The following is a 25649-nucleotide window of genomic DNA, read 5'->3' on the forward strand; positions in this document are numbered from 1 at the left end:
TCTATCGTTGTTATTTGGCCACGCAGATATTCATATCAAATGCTTTTGACAAACGTAAAGAGCGGAAAAGCAACAATTATCTTTAGAAATGTTATTGTAATGATTGTTATTGTTATGATTTATTGTAATACACTATGATGGTAATGATAATATTATGATCAATATATATTTTAGATGAAGGATGTACCATTACTATATATTATAACTGTTGCAGATTTATTAATATGTTTTAAGACATTTGTATATAAAAATGCCTTAAATACACTAACATAATTATTTCTATTAACATTGTTATATAGGAGATATCAGTGCTATGGAAATTTTGTAAATAGCATAACCTGGCAACCCTTTTCATGCAATGGAACATAACCTATCGACTATCAATATTTCCCGCCAGGCTGCCGGATCGTCTAGAATAAATAACAACAAACAATAGCAAAAATCAATGGACGACGGTGAGCTTATCAAATTAATAGAGAATCACTCGATCCTGTACGACAAGGACTGCGCGAGAAGCGTGAAGAATGCGGCGCAAAAAGATGCAGCCTGGAAGGCCATTTCCCAGAGGTTGGGAGCCTCGGAACGGGCGTGCATTACTCGCTGGAAGAGTATTCGCGATCGTTTTGGGAAGGAGTTTCGCCGTTTCCAGGAGCGTCCGGATGAGCCCACCTACTGGGACATGTTTCCGCGACTGCTTTTTCTAAAGGATCACTACAAACAGGGACTGGCAAGGAATGAAAGTCTCGACGGGATGCGTTTTGAGCCAAGGGAGCGGAAAAAGCGCACAAAGGTGTACATTGAGCAGGAGAAGAGGAGGAAGGACGACGAGGAGGAGGACTCCCAGGATGACATGCTGAACGAGCAGCTAATTGAGCTGGTCAAGTCTCATCCCGTGTTGTATGATCGTCACAAGATAAGAGTCTCAAAAAACCTATCAGCAAAAAACGAGGCCTGGCGAGAGATCTCTGAAAACTTAAATGTGTCGGGTGAGCTCCGGGTTTCCCTCTTGATCCTCAGACCTTAATGTACATCATTTTTAATAGAGGAACTTTGCTACAACCGCTGGAAGAAGCTGCGTGATCGTTTCGCCCGGGAATACCGCAGTCATCAGATCAACCAGTCCACGCCTATCACTTGGAGGTACTTTAACGAGCTTCTCTTTCTGGGCCGCCACTTTCGCAAAGGAGTGCCTCTGGTTTTGGAGAACATCAAGCGTCGTGGTCGACCTCCCAAAGCAGGAAATCCCTCGGGAAAAACCAGCAAGCAACCGAAGGGTATGGTGATCTCCAGTGGGGAGCAAATCTGGGGCGCAGATTACCCCTACAGTACGGACAACGACGAGCTGGAGGATGATCTTGAGTTGGCCTACGACGATGAGATTGAGATCCTATCGGAGGCGGAGCAGACAACGCCCTACGACTTTATCCTTAGCGAAGCAACGCCACCGCATGTTTTGGAGCCACCACAACAGCTCCAGGTGACCACCACCACGCCGGCCACCAATGAGGAAATATTTCACACAATCGACAAAGCGAATCCCGCTGAAGAGGACCAGTCCTCACTACCGGAGCACTCTATACCGCCTGCCGCAACCTCCGACAAACTATTGAACACCGTAATTGCCAACATGGAGACCGTGCTGCAGCAATCCCGGGAGCTCCAGGCCCAGATTCACCACGAGCAGGAACAGGAGCGAGAACAGCTAAGTAGACCACCTGCCAAAAGCCTGCTTGCCAGGGCTCAGATGCTGCTGGACGGTCTAAGTCCGGTGGAACGAGCAAGTGCCGAGCGGAAGATCGTTCAGTTTCTGTGCCAGTGCCAAATCAAAGCTTTGGATGGTGAGGAAATCGAGGATGTGGCACCTTGTCAGGTCATTAGCTGAGACAAAGCCCAGGCAAAGAACTTAGAATTATTATTATTATTCTAATTTCATTGGTCCAGGACTGCCAGCTATCTAAAAAGTTGTATATATAAAAATGTAGGTTAGCTGCAAAACTCTTACAAATAGGGGTTATTAATTGTAAGCAAGATACTTTTTCTGTAAATAGTGTTTAAATGTTTTGGCTCAGGAGGCATAAACTATTATTTTGGTTAAAATAAATTTAAATTATAGATATTTGCTTAAACCACAAGTGCTTAAAAACAGCGAAATATCTAACCGGAACTATCGTTCTCACGCGCTACCCGCCGCCAGAGGGCGCTGAATTATTTAAATCGGTCGGTTGCGCGCACTCAAAATTAGAAACGAACGTTTCATACCGACCAAAAAATATAAAGCGCCCACGCCGGCACCATTTATTGCAATTAATAACGAACCAATTCGCGCGTACGCAGCAGATGGATAAACAAATCGCTCGGCGTGCACTTGGCTGTTGGGAAGTGCGAGTGCCAACAGAGATCTCGATTCGCTTAGTTGCCGTCTCCGGTTCGCACGGTGCAGTTGGTCGGACCCAGAGAGATACCGATCCAATCCGAACAGGAATCCCTAGTTGTGCGTCAAAGAGCGCCGCGCCGCCTGAACTCTGAAAATTATTAAGATAATAAACGCGAGCGCCTGCTAAGTGCCTGCGAATGGTTCTTCTCGCGCATAAACTTGTTTCTTGTGTAAATAAACGAAGTGACCGGCGAGCGTTTGAAGTTCTGGCCGGGACCCGGATTCCCCGCGTGGAATGTGCGGCCCAAGCGGATAGATGAAGAGTGTGCGCCCGTTGCTGTGACACCTGCAGGCCATCCCCCTCGTTGGCCCGAACCCCATATCACCGCTCCATAACTTGCCGCCCATTGGCTCCATCATCGGTATTGGAGGCGGCGCCCCGGTGATCCTTTGGCTGTCTCAGCACTTAATGCATTCTTTGTTGACACACAGGTATGTACACCCAGACACATAGTTTCAGTTGGGATCAGTTACACGCGCTACTCGTGGAGTTAAGGGATATACTAGATTGAAAAAGTATACTGAAAAGTTTATACCGGAAGAAGGAAGAATTATAGCCCTATAAGGCACATGTATATTTAATCAGGATGGGTCGATCTGGTCATGTCTGTCCGTCCTTCTGTCATTAAAACATCAAAATACTTGAACTGAAATTAATAGACGAATTAAATACCCATCCAGAAAACCCTCCAGATTGTAAGGATCTTGATGAATTCAGAGTACTACATTGAAAAATAGGTGAATGCATGGGTTGACATCTCCCTCAGTGAACTATAAGCTGACAGTAATGCACGCGGGCCCATACTGCACGAGCGTGATATTTTCGAAGCCCAAATGCAAATGTCGCTGCAACATTTAAAGTTCAAATCAGCAGCAGACCTTTGACCCGACCTCGAATCACCTCAGGCATCGTGGGCCACCCACCCGTGTACAGAACTGCTACTTTGTCACATCATCGGAGGTCGAATCATCAATCACCATGGCCGTGGGAGGATTTGCCACGCCCCCGAAGTCCCGCCCGTCCACTGTCTGTTTTGCAGTTGCGATTGTCTGCGAAGAGAATTTGTATAATTGCCAATTGCCGCGGATTTGCTCGATTGCAGAGACCAAATAATATTCAGCATACGCCGTGTGTGCCAAATTAATTGTAATACATTTCGCCGCATTGCCGTGCCCACACACCACACACATACTCAGGCACCATCGCGCACTCGGGGCTGCGATGTACGTACATATAGCATGTATTTATATATATAGACTAGAGAGAATCGCATAACAATAAATCCAAACTGAACATTCGCGCCGCTTTGCACTTTGGAGCACCGAGTTTCTGAGTTGTCTGTAAATTTGTGAGTTTTGCCATGGCTCTGTGCATATGTATACATGTGGCTGAAATCAGTATAAGTGCCTGTGTATTTTTTAGCCCGCTTCGCGATGGCTACAAAGTAATTCGAATTCAGAACGGGCTGCTCATTCGACTGATGGGTGTGTGAATACTATTTGAGGCAATAATGCCAAAAGATGATCTTTAATTCCCATAATTGCTTTGTCTGTAACAATAGAAGTCTTTTCAATGCACTCAAACTTCTTGATAATATTGAAAATGAAGCATTCTCGCCTTTATGATTACTAACTAGCTCTGTATTTATTATAATTAAAGGGCAATGCTATTAAACCAACTTCTCCTTAAATACTTCTCGCACAACCCTCGTTGCTGTTACTTGAACGTAACACATTACGTATACGTGATGGGCAAACACTTTTCCAACCCTCTCCCATTTCCGTGTATGCGTATCCCTTGGCCTTCGGTAGGCTGCAGTGCAGCTACAATTTTTCCACGGCTGTTGCGACATGTTTTGCATGGCCGAAAAAACAAGAGCACAGGGCCGGGAATATAAGTTCAAACACTGTTGCAAACAATTTGCCATAAAACCGAATGCAGAAACCCAATAAAGGCAGAGAGAAAAGGCGAAAAAGAAACAACGGTGGCCAAAACTCAATCATGTGGCCAGTGGAGTGGGCCACTTAGTGGCCCTGCCCCCTTTTGCTCAACCTTTGCTTGGAGCTTTGAACCTTGGCGCCATTTCGCTGACCGACGCAGCGAGGCGCATAAATTTTCCTTCGTCTTTGGACTGAGAGGAAAAGTGGAGGAAAGCCGAGAGGCTGCAGCTCAAAAGACTCGCTTGGCAAAAGTTCAGCTCAAACTTTCGCCTCGTCTTCGCCTCGTTTGAATGCTCATTCCCTGGACTTTGCCATCTCGGCAGCAATGACCTACAAAAGCATTTAAAATTTACGACTTGCAGGCGATGCTGCCCAGGATGAATGAAGACAAACTGCATAAATGGCCAAGGAGGCGGTGGTTCTACGGGCCCTGACAGTGATTCCAATCAGTTGTTGAAGGAAAAGGAAAAGAAAATGATACCGGCTTTATGGACACCAATAAAAAAGATAACTATTTGTAAACTTATTTAGCATAACACACTTTCTCTAGCTCATGTATAAATTATGAGATGCCCAAATAAATTCCTGACTATCGTAATTTGTTTCGGATTCTGCAACCATTTAAAAATTGTTAACCTTGTAGTCTGATACCCAGATAAAGCAAATAAACAGTAAAAGGAAGTCATTTAGAAACTTAAAATTTAGAAAGTCCTCATAAGCTAATTACCTAGCACACTCCCCAATGGAATTGGCAGCCAAGTTGCTCCTGGCGACGGCGACAGCTGACAGCTCGTTGGCAGTTTGGAGTTCGGAGTTTTCCAAAGCGACTTGCCAGGCGTGGAAATTCGCGCCGCATGCGTCAAGCTGTTTAATTGCACTTGTGTGCAATTACATTTAAGTAACTGAAAGGTGGAGTGCACTTTGCTGACAATTAAGCGCACACGCGTGCACAAATTAAGTGTGCCCGGCGAACAGGGCGTATGCGCAATCAAAGAGCAAAGACCATTGTACGTCAGACAACAGAAGGCTTGCCGAAAATCGGGGTGCGAAGCCATATCAAGCTGCGTGCGAGTATAAATAGCACTAGAAATACATCTCGGGCAGGAGGTCCCGAATTAGTTATACACGTACTCACATTCCTTCGCACTGACTGCACGGGTTTGGCGATTTGCAATTACTTCGCTATTTGGGCAATGGCTTTTATTCCGCGTCGTCGCTGCGTCTGTCTGGCTACGCTGCTCATTCCTCCGACCGCTTTTCCACTTTCCACTTTCCCATTTCCATTTTCCCGCACTGCCCACTTTTCCGTCCAATGGTCCATTGTCTGAGCACGCTTGGCATTGCTCCAAGAACGCGAAATCGAATGCTTCTGCTCATTACTCATACGCAACGTGGCACATCGCCACATCGCATTGAAAGGAACTATACAAAAGTTAAATTTTTAATTGAAACACCAAATTGGGAAATTGTTGCTGCCTTAATATATGAAAATATACTGATATCAAACATTTAATAGCACTGGTTCTTTTTTGAAATTTGTAAATTTTAAACATTTACATAAACTTCAACATTAAGATCGAACGCATTTAAGCCATTGCCAAACATTAGTTGATTCATATTTTTGGTTCCGATTAAATTTGTGCGAGTATGTGTAACTTTTTCAGAAAAGCCGAATAATTCAATTTGCGTATACACATACACACGCGAGTAATTTATGCATAATTATCCGAGGCTTTCTTTCCTCCCTTCTAATCCCTGAAAATTTGCCGAATTGAGAGCAAAAGTTCCTGAATTCATAATCATTGAAACTGTACATAAATAAGCAAATGGCTCGCAAAGGCGGCAACTGCAAAAGTTAATTATGCGCAAAGTGAAACCAAATGTTTTGGCTCAAACACCATTGCGAGCGAATGTCGAAAGCAAATTGAATGTAAACTGAGAGAAATGAAATATGATGAACTCTGTGGCGACGAGGGGGGTCAGGTCTTCGTCTTCCATTTAATGGCCAACTGTCCGCTGGCCCAAGAGATCTCGAAAATATATATTCAGTATAGGGAAAATAGAGAATACATAAATCTGCGGCTGGATGCTGTCTGGCTGATATAAAAAATATATCACAAAAGCATTTCGAGTGCGCTGACAAAGGCGCTAATGGCAAATGGCAAATGGATAACAAGGAGTACACACGAACATGTAAACATAAAAATAAATTAATCAATTTCATGCAGACAACAAAAGCCAAAAAATGTGTTTGCATTTTTATGGCGAAACTTTTCCAAATTGAGGCAATGAACTTGGATGGATGGATAATTTAATGTTTTAAGTTCTGGCAATTAATTTCCCATGAGGATCATTGACACCAGAAATATTTAAAAGTAATCGAGAAATTTAAAAATCGACTTATGTGAATAATGTTTAACTTTCGCTCAAAACGCAGATTAAAAAAAATTTATTGCCGAAATTGAAAACTCTGAAGAAAACGTAATAAAAATTAACGTTTTTTGTGTAATTCAAATATGGAAAAGTCCGGAACATTGCCAAATTTTTGCATTATACTTTATTTATTTTTCGCATATTCTGGCAATCATTTGTCGGTCTTTGTAGCCTCATAGACCACATAGAGCACATAGACCAAACACCGGTGTCCTTCGAGAATCCTTCAAGGGTAGCCAGCCAAGGAATTCGTTTTGGCACTCAGCATATGCGTCGTGGTCAAGGCGAACATTATTATTATGGAATATTTCACAATGCACATTTCAATGCCCAGTACACCAATAAAAAATCTGTAGGGGAAAATGTGTGCGAAAACTCGAGTTGCAAAAGTTTATGGCATGAAACGTTTCAATGGGTCGCTCAGCGCCAACAAAATGTTTTAGAGTGGGAGCAGCATTCGAACACTTCACTTTTCCGGGGGCGACTGTGGGCGGGGCTGGGGCAATGGGCGGTGGTCGGTGGGTGTGGCGGCGAACGGCACTTGAGAAACAGCGCGCAAATTTGTTGGCAACTTTCAGAGCATCGAAATGATGGCATCGCTGGGTGCGCGTTCGAGCGCCCCTGGCTCACTAATTTTCCGCCGCCGTTTGTCGCCCTCAACATTTTACATATTTGCCGACTGGCCGTCCATTTCGCGGATATATAGTATATATTCGATGCTTCTAGGTGCAGAAATGGGCAAATTGTGAATAGGCATTTTTATAACGATGATTGGGAACCGTAATGGAAACAATCAAGTACCCCTGATTTTCTAGCTGGGTTACTAATGGAACCTTCATTTTCTTCCATTTATCTAAATCAACATGAGCAGTAAATTACTTAAATTAAATTACTTAAATTACTTAATAAATGGTGAACTGCATAATTTCCTTGTAATATGTTTTTTGCTCCGACTTTGCTCATTCAAGTATCAATGTATCTATTTATCGCGTGTTTACAGCAAAGATACTCGGCTATGTTTTTCAATGAACTTGTAGTGTTCATCTCTACTTTCCCATTTTCTTGTGGCAAAGCGGGAAACTCGTATAATTCCGCATTCGCATAACTGTGGCCTATTCTGCTTTAATTGGTCAATATTGCGAGCGGACACCGCGGCGTATGCGCAACGCGGACTTTGACTGCGCCTAACATATGTGCCATTAATTTAAAAGTAATTAAAATGCCTGCGAGTTACTGCAATGCCAATGCAAACAAGAGCGAATATCTTATGCTGTATGCAGCTAAATTCGCGTTTGGCTTACCAGTCGTCTGCCAAAAGCAGAAAATATACGTCTTGCGTCATCCAATGCACATTGTGTGGCACAGTTTGTGCCAAGTTTTCAAATATAAATAAAAGTTATATGCGAAAGCGAAATGTTTGCCTAACCGCCCGGCAGAAGGCGGCAGCAATTAATGCAAAATAAAATGTAATTATACTGCCCGTTTAAAAAAATCGACTTAATTAAATTCAAAATTGGATTCATGGCTAATTGAAAGCGGAATGAGAATCGCAAACCGATGGCGTCTGCGGGGCTGGTTAATCAGCTACTTAAAGCCCAACGTGCTCTCAGCCATTTGGCAGTAATTGTTAGCAAGAAAAATCCCATAATTAGCAAAAGGCACAATACGACAAAGAAAAGGCAAACAAGAGGCTTTTTAAAGTTTAAACCTTGATTTCAAGCAGAAGGATGTCCGCTGTTAGTTCAAGGCTGCTTGACAATTGCTAATTAGTTCTTTCTTGTAACGAGAATAATGGTATAAGCCAGAAAGGCTGTCCAGCTAATTAACGATAATAATAATATTGTTTTATTCACTTTTGTTCAAAAAGCAATCTTTCTGGAGATAAATATATATCCCTCTGGCGACTTTAAAGTGTCACCCAACATGTAGCACATTGCTGGTATTTTGAGTTGATTCCCTGAAATCTGAATCTGAATTGCATTTTCCACACTTTCTTACCTCCCAACCCAGATATTTTAACTTTTAGCAAACGCATATAGAAAAGTTCGCCGCGACATCTTAGGAACCATACAACTTATAAAGCCCGAGAAGTGCGGCACTTCATGGCCTGCAAAATGGGTCCCCGGTCAGTCTTTCAGCTGACCGAACTTTCCCGCTGAGTGTTAATTATCCGAGCACCATGCCATCCATACCATCCACCAGCCGAGAGAAATGGGGGTCGATCGGGGAGGCGGAAGTGCATCGGCGAGGACGACAACGAAAACATTTCATGGCACATTATTTTTATTAATAATTATTTCGAATGCAGACCAGACGGGACCGCTTGTACATCAATTTTACATGAGCAGGCAGCTCCCTTCGGCCGCGAGGGCCGGGATGTGGGATGCGGTGAATCTGTGTGTATGAGTATGGGCATGGGCATGGGGAATGGGCATGGGGTTCTTCTACGGACTGGGTTCGTCCATGTTCCGGACACTGACAGCGGCCGACGACGTTGACGCAAATCGAAAATGCCAACTGTGTGCGCTTGGTATCATTATTTCATTTCGCCCCTTGTGATTTAACTCGGCTGGCAGGTCCCATAGCTCGGGTACCGGTACCACACCACATAGGATGGTTTTTGGGTTCCGACTGAGGGTTCCTGTGCCATGTCTTAATAAGCCTTCAGGTGCAGCTGCAAATGAGCCGTGAGTTATTTGCACAGCACACCGATAAGTGTAATTGCGGGATTCTTCGCTGCTTCGCTTTTAAAAATAAACGCAGGTTTTTGGCATGAAATAAATTGTGAAAAATGGCTTACGTAAGCGAATGACAACAATTTTTGACAACAATAATGTAAAGTCCTCGTTCGGTGCCCGTGAAATTTGAGCTTTGGTGACGCTAATCCGACCCTTATCAATAATGATCTAATCGGGCTGCGGAACCTTGGGGAACAGCCAAGTCGCAAAAAGCCGCTAATGAGAATAATAAATCATGGCATTGGTATGCAGAATTCCCGCGAAAGGAACTGAAGAACCTACCAGGAATTAGAGCTTATCCTGGCTTCGGGGACGGGACAACCGGCCCACTTTCTCCCCCTTTTGATGTTGCTTTTTTCCTGCTCCCAACAATCCTAACCCGATTCTGTGTGTGTTTTGATTGAGGCGACCTTATCGACTAGCAGCTCGTTCTTTGTCTTGTTTGAGTTGACATTTTTTGTTTATTTCTGTTTTATTTTTCCTGCTGGCAGAAACGGAAAAAATGGGGGTTTCCTCCTTTATGCGAACACACAAAAGAAAACTTAGATATTGCTGCAAACTCATTACATAGGAGCAATAGGAAAACCAATTAAAAAATAGTTTTCATTTTCATTCAGGAGCTTATGTAACAACTTCAAATCACATTTCAAATCGGTTTCCAACTAAAAGTAATAGTAAAATCTGTTACCCGATAAAAAAGCGTATTGAAATCAAATTTTTTACAATGCATATAACAGTTTTCCCGCAGTGTTCGAAATTTTGTTTCTTTTTCCGGGTATGTTGTTTGAAAATCTCTTTTTGTGCCTTCGTTTGTGTTTGTAGTAAAAAGTAACAAATATGTGGCGTTCATTTTTTTGCTCGCTTCGTGTTTTGTTTTCAGACGCGTTGGGTAAAAAGAAAATAAATAAAAATAAGACGCACACTGACACAAAGATTTCCCAGCCCAAAACACATTCATTGATACGAATGCGATGGGTATTAATATAAATAAAAAGGGAAAAGTAAGAGACGCAACAACAATGAGAACGAAAATTGCGAACGAACAAAAAACTTGGATGCCTCCCTCCGCCTTTCCTTATGCCACCCACAAGGTTTTCCGCCCACATCTCCGCGTTTTCCGCACCCCCTAGATTTTCACTTAGCACGCCTGGTTGTCTGGTCTGCCGGCGTCGACGTCGCGTCGCTGCCTGGCGTTTTATTGTTTTCCGTTTTCCACGCTCATCGTTCAACGCTTTCCCGACGCTCTTCCGACGCCCACAAGCTTGTTCACCTTCTTTTTTATGAATGAACGCGAATTTTCTAGCCAGCGGCAGGAAAAACAAGGCAAACGTTTGAACGCGTGAAATGTGCAAATGGAAAATCATTTAAATGCAACAAAAGCCAAGAAACGCGCAAGAATTTGGCCAAAAAAGAGAGACATCAACACGTCAGAAGAAGCCCACGCAATCTCGACACTGCCACTCCCACTCCCTCCCTTTTCACTTTCCATTTCCCTAATTTGAACCTGCTTTTCTCACAGCCATTAACAGATAAGCTAGAATTGGTGACAAGATGTGCATCCCTACAGTATCAGCCTCAATTCGGTGGATTTCGCGGGAATAAGTTTCAGTAAGAGCAGTTTTTTCAAAATTCGAGCAGTGTTTCAGTTGTTTGAGATATGTTTGAAACTCGCAGCTGAACCGCTTCTAACCGGAGTGGTTCTGATTTTTTGAGAAAACCGGACTATTACCAGGATAGCTTTGATAAATCGTGTTCTTAATGTTGACAAACTAAGAATATGTTGGGTACTGTGTAGACTACTAATTTATTGCTCACTCAATAATCCAGTTTATTTGGCCAATTTTAACCAAATAATTTCTAAATTGTCAAGTGGCTTTATCGTAGACATCTTCCAACTCTTTTGACACAGTGCATCAAATGCACCAATTTTCACTAATATTTTCATACCATTATACCATTCATACCATACCATATATTTTTGGCTTCTGATGTCCATTTAAATGTATCATAATATATATTCCCACGTTTCATATAATAGCGTTTCATATAACGCAATTTTTATGGTAATTTCTGTATGACTATCTTAATGTTAAATGTTTCCTTTAATTATAAAGAATGAGAATAAATATGGATTAATTGTTATTAGAACAAACAAAAAGCCCTGATGCGATCCGAATCCCTGATTTGGCGTAAATCAGTCTTCATTGCTTCTAGAAACATAAGAAGATAAATTTTTTTCAAAGTTATAATCCAAGAGCTTTCGTGTTTTTTCTTCCCAAAATACATTTATAATTTGGTAAGAAATATGCAAAGTCCAGGATGTAACCGCGAATATGGCTTAAATTGTTTTATAAGCCTTTGTAATGGCATGCAACCGCTGTAACCTCGACGGCCCCTTAACCTCTTAACCCCCGGCTGTTTTGTTGTTTTATTTCGTTTATAGTGCGTTACATCTTTGCCTTAATTTTTAGTGATAAGCCAGCGGAACCGCCCCTTCCCCTTGAAGGCCACCACCCCATTCCACCCACCAACCACCACCCACACTCGCAACATGTTGGATGAGATTCGTCATGCTATCCAACCTCAACATGTTCGATGCGACCGGGGTACTTGCCTTTTCGCACATAGATTTTGGCTTCAGTTTGTCGTCGTCGCTCATACGCAACGTTGGCCGGGCGGAAAATGCGAGTTTTCATTTAGTTTCATTGAGTTTGTTGCTACTTTTGCCGCGAGTGCTGCCGGAAAATATTTGTGTGTGGCTTTGAATATTGTTGGAAAAAGAAATTAACCAAATCAAAGGAAATTAGCTTAAATGCCAAGCATTTTCTGAATGCAAAGGTACAACAAAAATGATTAATTGTGTTAAGTGACGAGTATTAAATAGGTTTATCTAGAGAACATATATCCTAAGCACTTGGAAGTTGGCATCGACTTAACTGCCTCGCGAAGAGCGTTTTGACTGGTAAATGCCTTTTGAAATCTTCTTTGTAAACATTCTTCAATGCAAATGTAAATTTTAGTGCGCTTAGCTGTTCAAATAGTTTAATGGAATTTAAGGAACTGAAAGTTGATTTGTTTTGATGTGTATGTGTATACATACATACATATAGGTACATTTTGATTTTTGAATATTTCCAAAGATAACTTGGATCTTATCTCAATCGCACAAATTCCGCTCTGCTATCAATCGCAAGCCAAACATAGTATAACTTATCTAACGCCCGTTGACTTTTGACTAAGCTGAACAGAAGGTCGCTGTGGTAAAAGTAAATATTTTTCCTCTGCAAAGTTTTCAGCTGCCGGAAGTGGAAACTAGCCCGCCTTTGTTTTGCTGACTGTTAGCCAAAGTCCTCGGAAAGGTCCACTCTAGGGTTAATACTTGCCAAAAGTTGCATCCAAAATCCCGTATTGTCAGTGCTTGTCAGGCAAATAAATTCCGAGACGGATCTCTGGGGCTATTGAAAGGCAGCAAAGCAGAGAGGATAGTTTTGCACTACCTTAATACCTTAGCCGTGTTTCCCTTGTTTTTAGGCAATTTTAAAATCTATTAAATTCATATTTGTCAATCATTTTCATAAATGAATACTTGCATTTAGTACTATTATTTATTTAATCCCTTTTAGATTTAAAAGCTTATAGGTGCTTTCAAATGCCGAAACTTTATTTCTTGTGCTCAACTGCGTTCCCTTTAAGAAATGCTTTCACCGTTCGAAACTTATTCGTCTCAAATACTCGAAAACATATCTCGAAGCGGGTTCAGAGTTTAATTGAGCTTAGATCAATCCCAATTGCAATTCCCTTGTGCCCTGCCAATCCGAAATTTGATTTGTCAATCGCTTTCAATTACATTTAGTTTACGCCCAGTGACTTGCAGGCATTTTCCATTTGGTCAAGTTTTCCCCTGAAACTCCTCGGCTTTTCCATTTTCCGTTGCTTTCTGGGTTACTAGCTTAATTTACTCCTTGAACTTGAGTTTGGCCACGCTTTGCGTCTGTAGTTCCCCACTTTATGGCCTAATTAAAGTCAAAGTCCTATTAAATTTTGTTTCTGCCATAAAAACGTAGCTAGGATGCGACAGCGTTTGATATTTATTCGCTTTAAAGTTCGGCAGCGACATAAAAAATGTCTGTTGATGATGAGGCGAACACTTGAAGTAGATTTATGGCCCCGATTTATTGATGAGCTGAATAAGACGTCTGGCAAATGAGCCGTGATTGAGAGCTGAATCGACTGATGGAGACATGGTCCTGCCAGAATGCCAAACAATTGGCCCGACCCACATGCACGTGTTCATACCTCGTCCTTGTAGCTCGGCCCTTCCTGCATCCTTCCACTCATCTGCAAGCGGCACTAATGTCACGCTGATGAGTATTAATTGAGTAGCGCTTATGCACACTCTCACACACAGCTTGTGGCACAATAGCCAGTATCCATCCATAGATCCATAGCCTCGGGCCATAAATCTTACGCACACCCGATGCCCCTGCATCATTCCTATCCATGGATTGGGGCACATGGCAGAGCCGCCGCAGTCGCCAAAAACACTCTCATTTATTCACAGATGGCACACGGTCACATGTCGAAAGTTGCGCCTTTCGCCAAAGTGCACTGAGCGAAAAGTGGAGCACAGCAACCGTGTCTAACAAAAAAGAAGACAGATCTATTTGAATCCCTAAAACTGAACATAGAACGACTTTTGCCTTAATAAGTTTATCTTTTTTTTTGAGGAGGTGGACTTTATAATTTTGTCTGCATTACAAATCGGTTGCCTTTTTAATTAAGCATTATCGACCAGACTTGTTCGATTTGTTCATAATCAGTTACTGAACCATTCAAGTGAGCAATTCAAAAAGGGTTTATCATGCCTACTGGCCGCATTTTCATAACATTTCTGATTAAAGAGATGGTTTATGTGTTTTTTACATGGCTCATAGGAAGAGCTTTATTGTTTTTGTAGAATCGAAATCTTTATCGAATTCGCGTAAATGGTTATCTTCTGCGTTTGATGATATTCAACGATGTTGGCCTTTGTGTTTTTGGTGCGTCATAAATCCGCAAATATAATTTATAGAACTTCCATTACTTATGATGAAAGTATTAGAACAATTGGTAACTTATTAAATATTTATATGTTAAATATATTTAGATGCATATATTAAATATGAATATACATTATACATATATATTTCAAGAACTAATTTATTAGACTTTCCAAGAGTAAATGGCGAACCCATAAAACATTTGTTGAACTTAATGCTTATGATTAACTCTACCCTCTGGGCTGTAAAAGGGCTCACCCGATTAACCAGCAATTCATACTTGGATACAATCTGAAATCCCTGAAATTCCTGGAACTTCCCAGTGTATTTTCTTGGCTCGGTGCCTGGGGCAGATGGTTTCGTGACTTGAGCTGACCATGTTTCGCTTCTGAGCGGAGTGAGATCGTCTGTGCATGTGAGCTGGCCATTGTCCTGGTGGTCCTGGTGGTACTGGTGGTCGTGCCTCACGAGTCCTTTGTGTGGCTGCCTCCGCCCCTTCTCAATGCCGCAACACACATGTGGGGCTTTTGCGTTTCCCCCTGGCTTTTCCTAGCACCCAACCCCCTCCCTCCGATTTGAAGGCAAACAATTAGTGCGGATTGTTGTTGCTCTGTTATCGTTGCGTGTGTGAGTTACTGTGTTTAAACAGTTGGCGTCAAAATTATAATTAAAACGTGCATCAAAGTGAGCGGCAGCACAGCATGTCACAATTTGTTATTGTTGCAGCCGCCGGGCTTTTAGAAAATTTTGTGATTTATCGGCAAAGTCGGAGAAGTCTCCCCACACACTCATCCTCCTCCGCATTCCCCACTTGACAGCGCGTCCTTGCCGCTTAATTGAATTTTTATTGCCAAGTTTGCATAATGTGAACCTCTCTGCGTGAGGGCTCCGACGTCCGGAGGATCTCGTGGATACGTAATCCTGTGGAATTACGCACACGCCACATCAGCACGAAAATTTCCCCAATGCAGTGACCCATTAAGCTGTGATAAGCAACTGCCACAACAACAGCGGCAACTGCAACAGCAACTGCAGCGGCGACCACAAAACAAAAATATTAGGGGCTGGCCAAAGAGGGGGCAATGGTGGCAGTACGTGTAATAATCAACTAACGAACTAACCAACTATTTTCGCTGCAGTTGGCCGTGATTTGGCGATAAGCTCGTCGTTCAGCGACTACCCATTCCTCCGAAATGGGCGTTTTGGGCAGGTAATGGGCTTGCCAAAACAGCAGCATTAGTCGTCTCATACGCGAAATATTAGGTAAAGTTTAAGCTTAACTTTAAGATTTTTCTTCCATGTATATAACCAAGTATGGTATGTTAGTTCAGAACTTATCTCAAATAATGATTTACCTGAAAAGACCATTCATTGATGGTTGTTAGAAAATACTGTACGATTTTGAGTACCGGAGTTTGCTCATGAAAACATTAGGCTATGTTTCACGTATCAAAAAAGGTGAACAACTCGACAACGGAATAAGAAAAGAATGAGAAAACAGAATCTTTGATGACACACCACTCGAAATAATGCATGTTTTTCAATTTTCGCCGAGGAGGCACTTGAGTTTGCATACTCAAGAGAGTGTCATCAACATATCTTGCAAAAATCGCAGAGTAAATAAATTTCTTGTGCCACAAGAGGCTGAGACGAAAGCGATTTAGATAGTACTAAGACTTCGATCCAGTCCGAATTCAGCTTTTGAAGTGACTTGGGGTATGCAGCAGTCTGTAGTCCGCCAGTCCTTCAGAGTGTCCCTCAGTTAGTCAACCCATCAATCAGTTAAGTTTTGCCCTCCGGGCACTTGGCAAAAAAGAGAGAAAAACAAATTTAAAAAAAAAGTTGCATGCGTCAAGCTGATTTTTCATTCATTGCAGCTGGGTGCATTGTGTTTTCCATCTGCTTTCCCCTCGACTTTTGACATGGACACGCGATTCAGGGGTTCGCATGGACTCCCGACTTTCATGTGTCAAAGTTCATTAGAAAACATCCTGCGCTTATATGCATTTTCATATTTTTCATTCTATTTTGCACAACAAAAAACAGGGCGGCAGAATATAAATTGAATTGAAATTGTGAAATTGTGAAATGAAAGGGCTCAGCAGCAAACCTCAATGGGCAAAGATTTCTGAATTGTGATTTGATTTATGAAAAAGGCACTTACTTTTGTTATTCAGCAACACATACATACATGCTAGTATACCTACATGTTTTTCCAATTGAGAGATTTATGGCAACGAGGCCAATGTTGGTCGTTTGTCTGATGGAATAAGTATAGCTGTGCAGCTGCACAGATGGATTTGAACTATTACAAATGTCAAAGATGATTGCCTTCCCATGATTGATTTAACCATTCCCTTAATAATTAAAAGACAAAATTAAACAAATTAACGTCCGGGGTCTTGTCTTTATAAAAGTCACTTTATACCCTTTTACACTGTAAAATAAATCTTGTACAAAATTGTTGTATTTAAGTCTATTCAAGCAGATGCCTTTTGCGTGCTGTGAGTGAATTTACTGCCTGAAAATATGAAACCGAAGGAAATAATTTTTTTTTGTTAATATCACGATTAGGCCAGCCGATTACCTTCAAATTATCGCTGATAGATAAAGTGATTTTCTATCAATAGACCAGTTTTCTAATATTTATTTTCACCGTCAAATAAATTACATTGTCAGCGTGAAAGTCGGAACCAGTCGAATTGAAGACTCTTACATAAAATATGAGTTAACCAACTTAACTGTCACTCACAGTTAAGATAAGCCCCAGCAGTCAATCATTTGTCAATAAACCGGAGCAGCAGTAGGTTTGCTTAGCAAACATATTTTCAGTTAAAGTAACAGTTTATGCCACTCCACTGGTCAATTGAGTATCTGAATGCGACCCCTCCTCATCTGACGTTTACTTTGGCCAATTCCCCGGACTCCACTCTACGGCCGGAGAACTGCTCGTGGAGGCTGTGCGTGCGGCCAGTGGAGCGTGCGTGCCTTTCCAGCTGAGTGATGAAAGTGAGTGAGCATTTAGGCAGGCTCCTGGCTCGGGCAGCCTCCAATTCTGGTTCCCTCGCTAACGCTTCCCACTAGCCCATATTCCCATTCCCCGCCAGACACATCTCTGCTGCGGCTCCTCCTGTTCCTCCTGTTCCGCCTACTGCTCTTGGTGCTCGAAACACAGCTTTATTCGGCAAAGGACCACTTATGTGGCACGCAGAGGAAGTCCCCGCTCCAACATTGGCATACTTTAACCTCCCCAAGTGCGACAGTATAGCATTAAGCGGGGACAAAAACCGGGCTACCGAATGCCAGATACCGAGCAATGGTTACAAAATAAGAATCAATCAATCACAAACGACTTTTTTCGCATATCTGTATTACTTATTATTTAGTATGTATGTTACTTTTATATTCACTTATTATTAAATATCGTTTACAATTAGAACGTGAAATTTCATGGCATACATATTTTCCTATTCGAAAAAACCGAATGGAAAGCTAACCCAAAGCTAAAATCTTCATCTTGTAAACCAATCAAGTTATTAGCAAGTTGTGGTCTTTGGGTCAACCTAAAATTTCTCATTTGCTTAGTCCCCCAACAAGCTCCTCTTTGATAACAAACAAATCGTCATTATGTGGACTGCCGTCCACAGGGATTGGTGTGTGTACCTTTGACCCATTAAGGGGAAGACACCATTTCCAGCAGAGACTAAGCATACTCTGCACTCCTCGGAACAGTCTGCATACATGTAGTATATGCGGAACTTTAACCAGAATCCCAGCCCCAGTTGAGCATAGACACACGTCACATTTTTGCCCGGCTGCCGGCATATGATGCACCTGAGGCAGATACCTAACGGACACCCTCCCACTCCCACTGCCACTCCCACTTACACCTCCCCTGCCCTTGCCGCGCCCCCTCTGGGAACTATTTATAGAGCGGACAGAGTGTCCTGGGCCATGTTAGCATGTGCCACGTCCATGTCCCCGACCTCGAGGCAGATGTTTGTTTAGCCGATTTATAGCCAGGCCTCGCCAACGAAATATTGATAAAATGTCTATTTATTTATAATTTTCTATGCATTAATAGTTTGTTCCAAAAGTTAATTTCATTTTGTAAAAATATAGAACAGTGAAAACTGACACAAGCACATATCTACGGTTCCTAAAACTCAACCTAAAGTATTCAAGTATTTTAAAGTAAGAAATATTTCTTAGTCAGATTTCCAGTGGAAATTCCGCAAAAACCCCGATTTTATGCTCAGAAACCGCCATCTCAGTAACTCGTCCTGTGGCGAGAAGGGAACTGCAGACTTTTGACTGAGTTGCTAGTTGAAGCGAGAGTTGTCTCCATGACAATATGTGTACTTTTGCCTCATCCATATGTGCACACCGTACATGCAGATATAGCCTGCCAGACCTACAAACATACACATATGGAATACACGGCCTGTTTGTGCTCGGTGTGTTGGCCAACTTATGTGAGCCATGTTTGTGTGCATGTTTATGGCGCAAACTATTTGTCTGTTTATTTATTGATGCGTCTATTTATTTTTGTTTGTGAATGAAACAAGACGTTGGCGGAATTCAATTTTCAGTTTTGGGCTTTTGCTAAATATGATTTGCTGTCTTTCGTTATTAAACAGTGTTCCCTAATTGCTCTAGTGGTTCCTTTTTTCATTCGGGTGTCCCTTTTTGAGGAGGAAAATCAATGTTGTGTAAACTGAAATTTAAGTCATCCTTTTCCTTTCCATTATTCCTAGGATTTGGTATGTTAATGTAAGCTGCTAACGATGTTCTGCGTCCTTGGTCCTTGATAACAAGGATGTTTCTTTTTCGAGGGCTAGTTATCAAGGCGTTGGTTGGTTCTTTTTTTTAAAGTGGCGCCTGCCAAATATGTCTGTCGTCGACAGTGATGATTAAAAGCCTGCCAATGATGCTGGGAAATATTCCATCTATGGCCCAAGCTCCGAAAACAAAGGAGAAGGACTTGACCCCCGTAGAAGACTCCCCAGGGGGGTCAGTTTCTCAAGTAGATAATATAGTTTTCACCCAGGCTGGCTGCTTTTGCCTCTGGGAAAGTCGAACCCTCCAAAGTTCAATTCGCACGTTTGGCAAGTTGGCGACTTTCCCTTCGTATGCTTCTACAAAATGTTTTACATATTTGCGCTTTTTGCATGTGCACACAAGAAAATTGTGTTGTCATATGAAGGAGGAAAGGGGTTTTGGGGGAGTTAGCATACGGTCTTGGCATAATATGTAAATTTTCCAGATGTACGTGGCTTAAATTGTTATCACAATTTCCGAACAACTTGCAAAATACAAAATGTTAAAATAAAATGTCGGGAAGGCAATCCCAGATGCTAAGAAATTAAGTAAAGAAGAGTTTTCCATTCCAAGCTACCTCTCTAAAGGGATTTACGTATTCAGGTATCACAAATTAGCTTATCGAGAAGGGTCCTGGGGAAAATAAAATGAATTTCACCAAAAACTCCCAGTAAATCGAATCAATAAACCACTTGAATCGAATTTTCCGCCCAAAACACTGTACGGCAGTGGCCGAGTTCCGGGAACCAACTGAATAGTTTTAGCAAGTCATTACTGTCCGGCGTAATCACATTACTTGTGCAGTGTAGTGCAGCATTTCGGGGAATTCCCCTTGAACTTTTCGTGAATGTCACGAGCTGGCGGTGCGGTTCGCTCACCTCGACAGCCAGTTTCCCCAGTTCTTCCAGCTCCTCGATTTCCCAGTTGCCCAAGCCCGCCCATTGGTAGTGCCATTACCACCCACTGAACACCGACAAGCTTTCCCCGGCGTCAAATATTATTTTATCCAAGCCCCAGAAAGCGGCAGAGCGAGTGAGTGACAGGCAATAAAAAATGGGAGGCGACACTCGACCAGGCCACTTCCGGCCGAGCCGGAAATGTTTCTGGACACCAAGAGGGGATTTTGGGGCGGTGAATGGGTGGTGGGCAAATGGACGGGTGGTGGACGGGTGGACCGAAGGCCGAAGCCGTGTGCTATGCAAATAATTTAATTAATATTTTATTCGGACACCCGACAACCGGCCGGGCGGAAGAAAATTGGATTTTTATTTACATTTTTGCACTTACTTGAACCCGCCCGAGGATTCTGAATGGGATTCGGAATAGGCATTGAATGGAGGAAGAAGTGCACAATAAAACCAGATGCGAACGTAAATTAAATCCCAACCTTTTCACATACATATATATATACATGCATTCAGACGGATGCGTTGGCATTGGCCTGCAGTCATGCAGTCAAAATTGAGAAATTTGGCTCAGGCCAAATCAACTTACGCTTGTAAACAGTAAACAGTAAACAAATCGGGGCATATATATCAGCAGAGATAGCTCAGACAGTTAGTTGCTCGTAAATCGGTGGGGATTATGTGCGCTAATAAAAGTTTAAGACGCTCGAGAAAAATACATATGTATGTATACTCGAATGTGCAGAGCAGAAGAACGAGCAGGCGTTTGAAAACTTTCGACGATTACGCATACGCCCTGTGCGCCAATGGTAATTACTGCGTACAGGGCGGAATAATGATGATGATTAATGGTTGAACTAACCGACTGAAAAGTTGTATTCCTTTATGATTTTTGCTAATATCTGTGAAATATAATGTTGGCCAGAGAGAAGGTGCACAATACATATTAATGGTTAGTTTAACACAAACGCAGCCTCTTTGAAATTCGAAATTCTGTATTAATAGTTAATAAAAACTATTTAGACAGACGAAAGAAATCTTTTAAGGAATACGTTATCACCTGCTCTCAAAGTATTTCTCTTTGCCTAATAGATATTTTAAACTCTCGGTGTGTCAGTCATAATTAAATTTGACTGTGCTATCTGTTAACTCTTTTTTTCACAGCTGGGCTCTTTGTCGTGCGTTTGTTTATCTGTATACCCAGAAGTCATGTGTCTGTTGACACTTGCTCCCAAGGTCAGAGTCGAAATAATAATCATAAAAAATACCCGCACAAAAACATAAAAGGAAACGGTGAGCAAATTTCGGTGACAGTAGATTGCAATAAATAATAAATTATAGGAGTTAATGCGCGCAATGAGCGCGGCGAGCGTCGCGTATTCATCACATGGATGTGGCTATATACCACGGCAGTGTGCCCAATAAGGTCTCGCGTGATCCGCCACATTGTTGAAAATTCGGGGGAGAGCTGAGTAAAGAGCGAACCACAGCCGTGGAAAGGGGGCAGTTCCTTCGCAGGTTTCTGCCTCGAGCGTTGCCAACACGCACATCAGTCATTCCGCTTACTTCTGAGTTTTTCCGAGTTTTCCCACCCAGTGCTTGCCCTTTCCCTTTCCCTCCTGCAAGTGCTAAGTGAAAAACCTTTTCTTCGCTCATTGTTCCGCAACTTTTTGCCAGTTGTTTAGTGATTGAATCGAATTGAATTGGATAAATTCGCCAGAGCAAAAACTTTAAATTTACAATCATTGAAGAAACCGCCATCCTCGATATTGTACTTGCAAATGAACTACGAAAAAGTTCCCCATTTTTCCCCATTTTCAGAAATGTTAAGCCAATCGCTGGAGAGCCTCGTGTAAAGTTTTCCAGCAAGATTGAAACGGGATTTCCAGGGCATTATATAAACACTGCCTGCTTTTCTCGTCGGACTTCAAAGTTAGCTTGGAATTTTAGCGGAAAACTTTGGGCATAGGCGAAGATGCGGGCTTAAGTCTGTAATGGATGCTGTTCAATATTCATGTTCCACTCTTTCGGCAAATGCAAATCAATACTTCTTAAGCCCGGAAAAGTTTGATTGGGCTAGCAATCAGGTCTCTGGCGGTAGGGTTCTCAGTTGTTTAGGGAAAATTCTTCAAAGTTGTTAATGTTTGATGAGAAATGGATGCAGAACACTGAGTGAAATGGCAAGGAATTGGCAATTTCGATCGTAATTTCATCAACAGTTCACGATTGATTGCAATATAATATGTTAAATTAATGTATTAGTGGAAGCATGTCAGTATGCTTTGAAAATTGTTGTTTAAATTTTTAAATTATGCCTCACTTTATGCATCATACAATATTATTACCTAATCAAATATTTATAACTTAACCAAAAAAAGGGTAAAAAGGTGGAAACATTTTCTAAATGAGATTTAAATACACAAAGACGCATAAGCTGCACGGCAAGAGCCATTTGATTAAAATATAATCATTTTCGCCGATTATTTGTCCACCTGAAACGGGCGTATCAACTTGTCAAGCCGTCAATATTTGGATACGCAATTATTAACGTATTTTGCGGTGGCATCAGAACAAATTAAATTCTGAAACTGCCCAAAGCAAAGCCAGCCACGGCACACAGTGCGTATTAATAATGCGACTGCCCATGGCTAATAATTATTAGCCATTACAATCGGATGCATAAGTAAAAACACAAACAGAGCAGCAATCTGTCATACTTTTGTGTGTTTATGCTGTTTATCAATTAATTCCTGTGCGATCGACCTGCACATACCAATGCTGTTTATTTTCGCATCGCTGGATCTTAACCCCAGACCATTGCACCCCTTCAAGTCCCATAGAAAAACACAAAGATTCTCTGAATTTTCATTGCTCAGCCAGTGATTACGAGGTCCAGAAATTCCGGGGCAGGTGTCATTGGTCAGGCGAGAACCACCCGCCCATAACCAAATGGCAAGGTGTGGGAGAAATAGAAACTGAACGAACGCCCTCTTATCATTGATAAACACCATATGCCAGTGGGAAGTGGGCAGTGGCAAATGGGTTATGCGCTGTCCATTTTTGTTGGAAAAAGTTCCAGCTGGTCATTTCTGCACTTTCACGTCAGCATAATTAACAATCTTTTACGGGCTGTAAAATTGTTCCAACTTTGTGAATTCATTCATACAAGCCCAATCAGAACATTTTTAAATACACTGAGTAAAAATGTGCTGCAATTAAAGCAATAAGGACCGAGACAGTCCATACGTAAATTTACTGGGTATTCTCTGAAACTTTGCGAATTGTTCTATTCAGGCTGGTAATTGAATATTATTTTATTATACTAACAACCTTGATTTAAATGAAATAAATTGCTGATGCATTTTATACAAATACCGGCAGCTCGTTTCTTCTCAAATACTTTTTGACTATATCTGCCAAATTACCAAATAAAAGCACAGTGAAACAAAGTCGAAACCTTGCTTTTGTTCCGCAAAATATTGTTCATAAACTATATATGTGTCAGACTTCATGCCGAGAGAAGTGTAGGCAAAGATTTTGCTTTGGGCTTTGGCGCTACGTATAATTTGTTTTATTTTTATGGTCGGATAATTTGCATTTTTAATGCCATTAAAAACACATAATTGGAAAATAATGGGCCTAAAAGAGGCGGCCCGAAGCAGAGTGGCAAATAGAAAGGCGTGGGGCAAAAACTTTTTGAAAACTTGGACTAATTTGGTTACTCTGTCTCCTTTTATCTTTGCACATTGCAGGGCGGAAAATGGAAAACTGAGAAGTGGAAACGATAGTGAATCAAACAGGGCCTGAAATAAGATGTCAGCAGCGTTAGTACAGAAGGCGACGGAAACTCAACTCGATCAGCCCCCGGAAGTGGGCGTGGCACAGTTGGCAACCATATCGTTGCTACTGCAATACGACATAGACAACACGCTGAATGCGCTCAAGGAGCACAAGAAGATGACACTGGACGCCCGATTGGGCGGCGAGCTGCCCGTCGCAGTCAACAATAACCAGGACAAGGACATCAACCGAAATCTGTCGGAGGAGACCGAACTAGAGGAGGATCTGGGTCTGAAGAGCAGGGAGACTGCCTTTATGCCTCCCACTCCGCCTGCCACGCCCAACCTGCAGAGCACTGCCCAGAAGCGCTGGAAGATCCTGGCCAAGGTGCTGCGCAAGGACTCCGAGGAGACGGTGTCCTCCTCCAGCGATGAGTTCGCTGAGGAGCAAACTGCATCCGTGCGGCGCTTCAAGAGCTTCGATCTGCTCCGCCAGGACAGCTTCGAGGATCACGTGAGTCTGAAGTGCTTGGGTAAGACGGAGAACTGGTACAAGTACCGCATGCAGCTGGAGAACGAGTCGGAGTACTCGGTGAACATCCACCACATGGAGCGTCAGCTGACCGCCAGTGATCTGATGGGATTCAACAACACGGGCAACATTTGCGTTTGGCCCTCGGAGGAGGCATTGACCGCGCTGGTTCTCTCGGAGGTGGCTTCATATCGAGGCAAGTGGATCCTGGAACTCGGCGGCGGATTCACCTCGCTGGCTGGCCTCATGCTGGCCAAATATGCCACTCCGTATGCGGTTCACCTGACCGACGGCAATGAGATATCAGTGGAAAACGTGAGGAAAACCGTTTGTCTCAACGAGCTGAGCTGCTACACCAAGTGCTCGGTTCTAAAATGGCAGGAAAAGTGTGCCCGATCCCAGGCAGAGCAGGCCAAGTTCGACTTCATCCTCTGCGCCGACTGCTTGTTCTTTGACGAGGCCCGATCCGCCCTGGTGGACACCATCTGGTACTATCTGGCACCCGAGGGATCGGCCCTGATCATGGCTCCCCGTCGCGGGCGCACTTTGAGCGTTTTTCAGGATGAGTGTGTGGCCAGGGGCTTCCGCGTGGAGTTGGCCACTCGGTATAACGAGACCATCTGGCAGCGGCATCTCCAGCTGAAGGCCGACTCTGCCCTCTACGACGAGGACCTCCACTACCCTTTGCTCCTGCGGCTGTGCAAGAGCCACAGCTAGGAGAAAATCGAAGGGGGTCGGACTTTATGGGAAGCCACTTGGCTGCAGTAGGTGCAATTAAACTTAGTCAATGTTTTAGTTGATAGCAAGCAAATTCCAGTTTACACCTTAAACAAAGAAGAGGCCAACAGCGGGGAAAGAAATTATCCCGTTGGTCTCAAAGGACAACATGAAATTCCTCCTACACTGAAAAAGATTTAGCAAGTCAAATTCGTTAGACTGGTGCTAGAAACCAACGGAAAATGTATGGAGAAATATATTCGATTATCAATGTTTTCGGTTGAACGAACACAATACCTTTCACGTTAAA

At 42.6% G+C, this 25649-nt stretch overlaps 2 protein-coding genes across 4 annotated transcripts; both read left to right on the plus strand.

The window, feature by feature from the left end:
* The first annotated feature begins 392 nt into the window (after positions 1-392).
* LOC122613774 (transcription factor Adf-1) lies at positions 393-2112 on the plus strand. The gene is made up of 2 exons (XM_043788149.1): positions 393-986; positions 1044-2112. The coding sequence occupies exons 1-2, from the start codon at positions 446-448 to the stop codon at positions 1880-1882; spliced, it is 1380 nt and encodes a 459-aa protein (XP_043644084.1). The 5' UTR covers positions 393-445; the 3' UTR covers positions 1883-2112.
* A 364-nt stretch (positions 2113-2476) lies between these two features.
* LOC122612803 (calmodulin-lysine N-methyltransferase) lies at positions 2477-25649 on the plus strand. Of its 3 annotated transcripts, none has more exons than XM_043786639.1 (2): positions 2477-2866; positions 24064-25649. In XM_043786639.1, exon 2 carries the CDS (start codon positions 24125-24127, stop codon positions 25337-25339), a length of 1215 nt encoding a protein of 404 aa, XP_043642574.1. In that variant the 5' UTR covers positions 2477-2866; positions 24064-24124; the 3' UTR covers positions 25340-25649. The 3 variants fall into 3 exon arrangements, with proteins under 3 accessions (XP_043642574.1, XP_043642572.1, XP_043642573.1); XM_043786637.1 differs by lacking the exon at positions 2477-2866 and adding an exon at positions 12204-12508; XM_043786638.1 differs by lacking the exon at positions 2477-2866 and adding an exon at positions 12204-12384.

The sequence above is a fragment of the Drosophila teissieri genome, chromosome 2R, assembly GCF_016746235.2.
Source record: "Drosophila teissieri strain GT53w chromosome 2R, Prin_Dtei_1.1, whole genome shotgun sequence".
Taxonomy (NCBI): Eukaryota; Metazoa; Arthropoda; class Insecta; order Diptera; family Drosophilidae; genus Drosophila; species Drosophila teissieri.

Excerpts from the sequence above, each read along its gene's own strand:
- LOC122613774 (XM_043788149.1), top strand. The coding sequence starts at position 446 with ATGGACGACGGTGAGCTTATCAAATTAATAGAGAATCACTCGATCCTG. Across the intron at positions 987-1,043 it reads TGAAAACTTAAATGTGTCGG|AGGAACTTTGCTACAACCGC; the intron begins GTGAGCTCCGGG and ends CATTTTTAATAG.
- LOC122612803 (XM_043786639.1), top strand. The coding sequence starts at position 24,125 with ATGTCAGCAGCGTTAGTACAGAAGGCGACGGAAACTCAACTCGATCAG.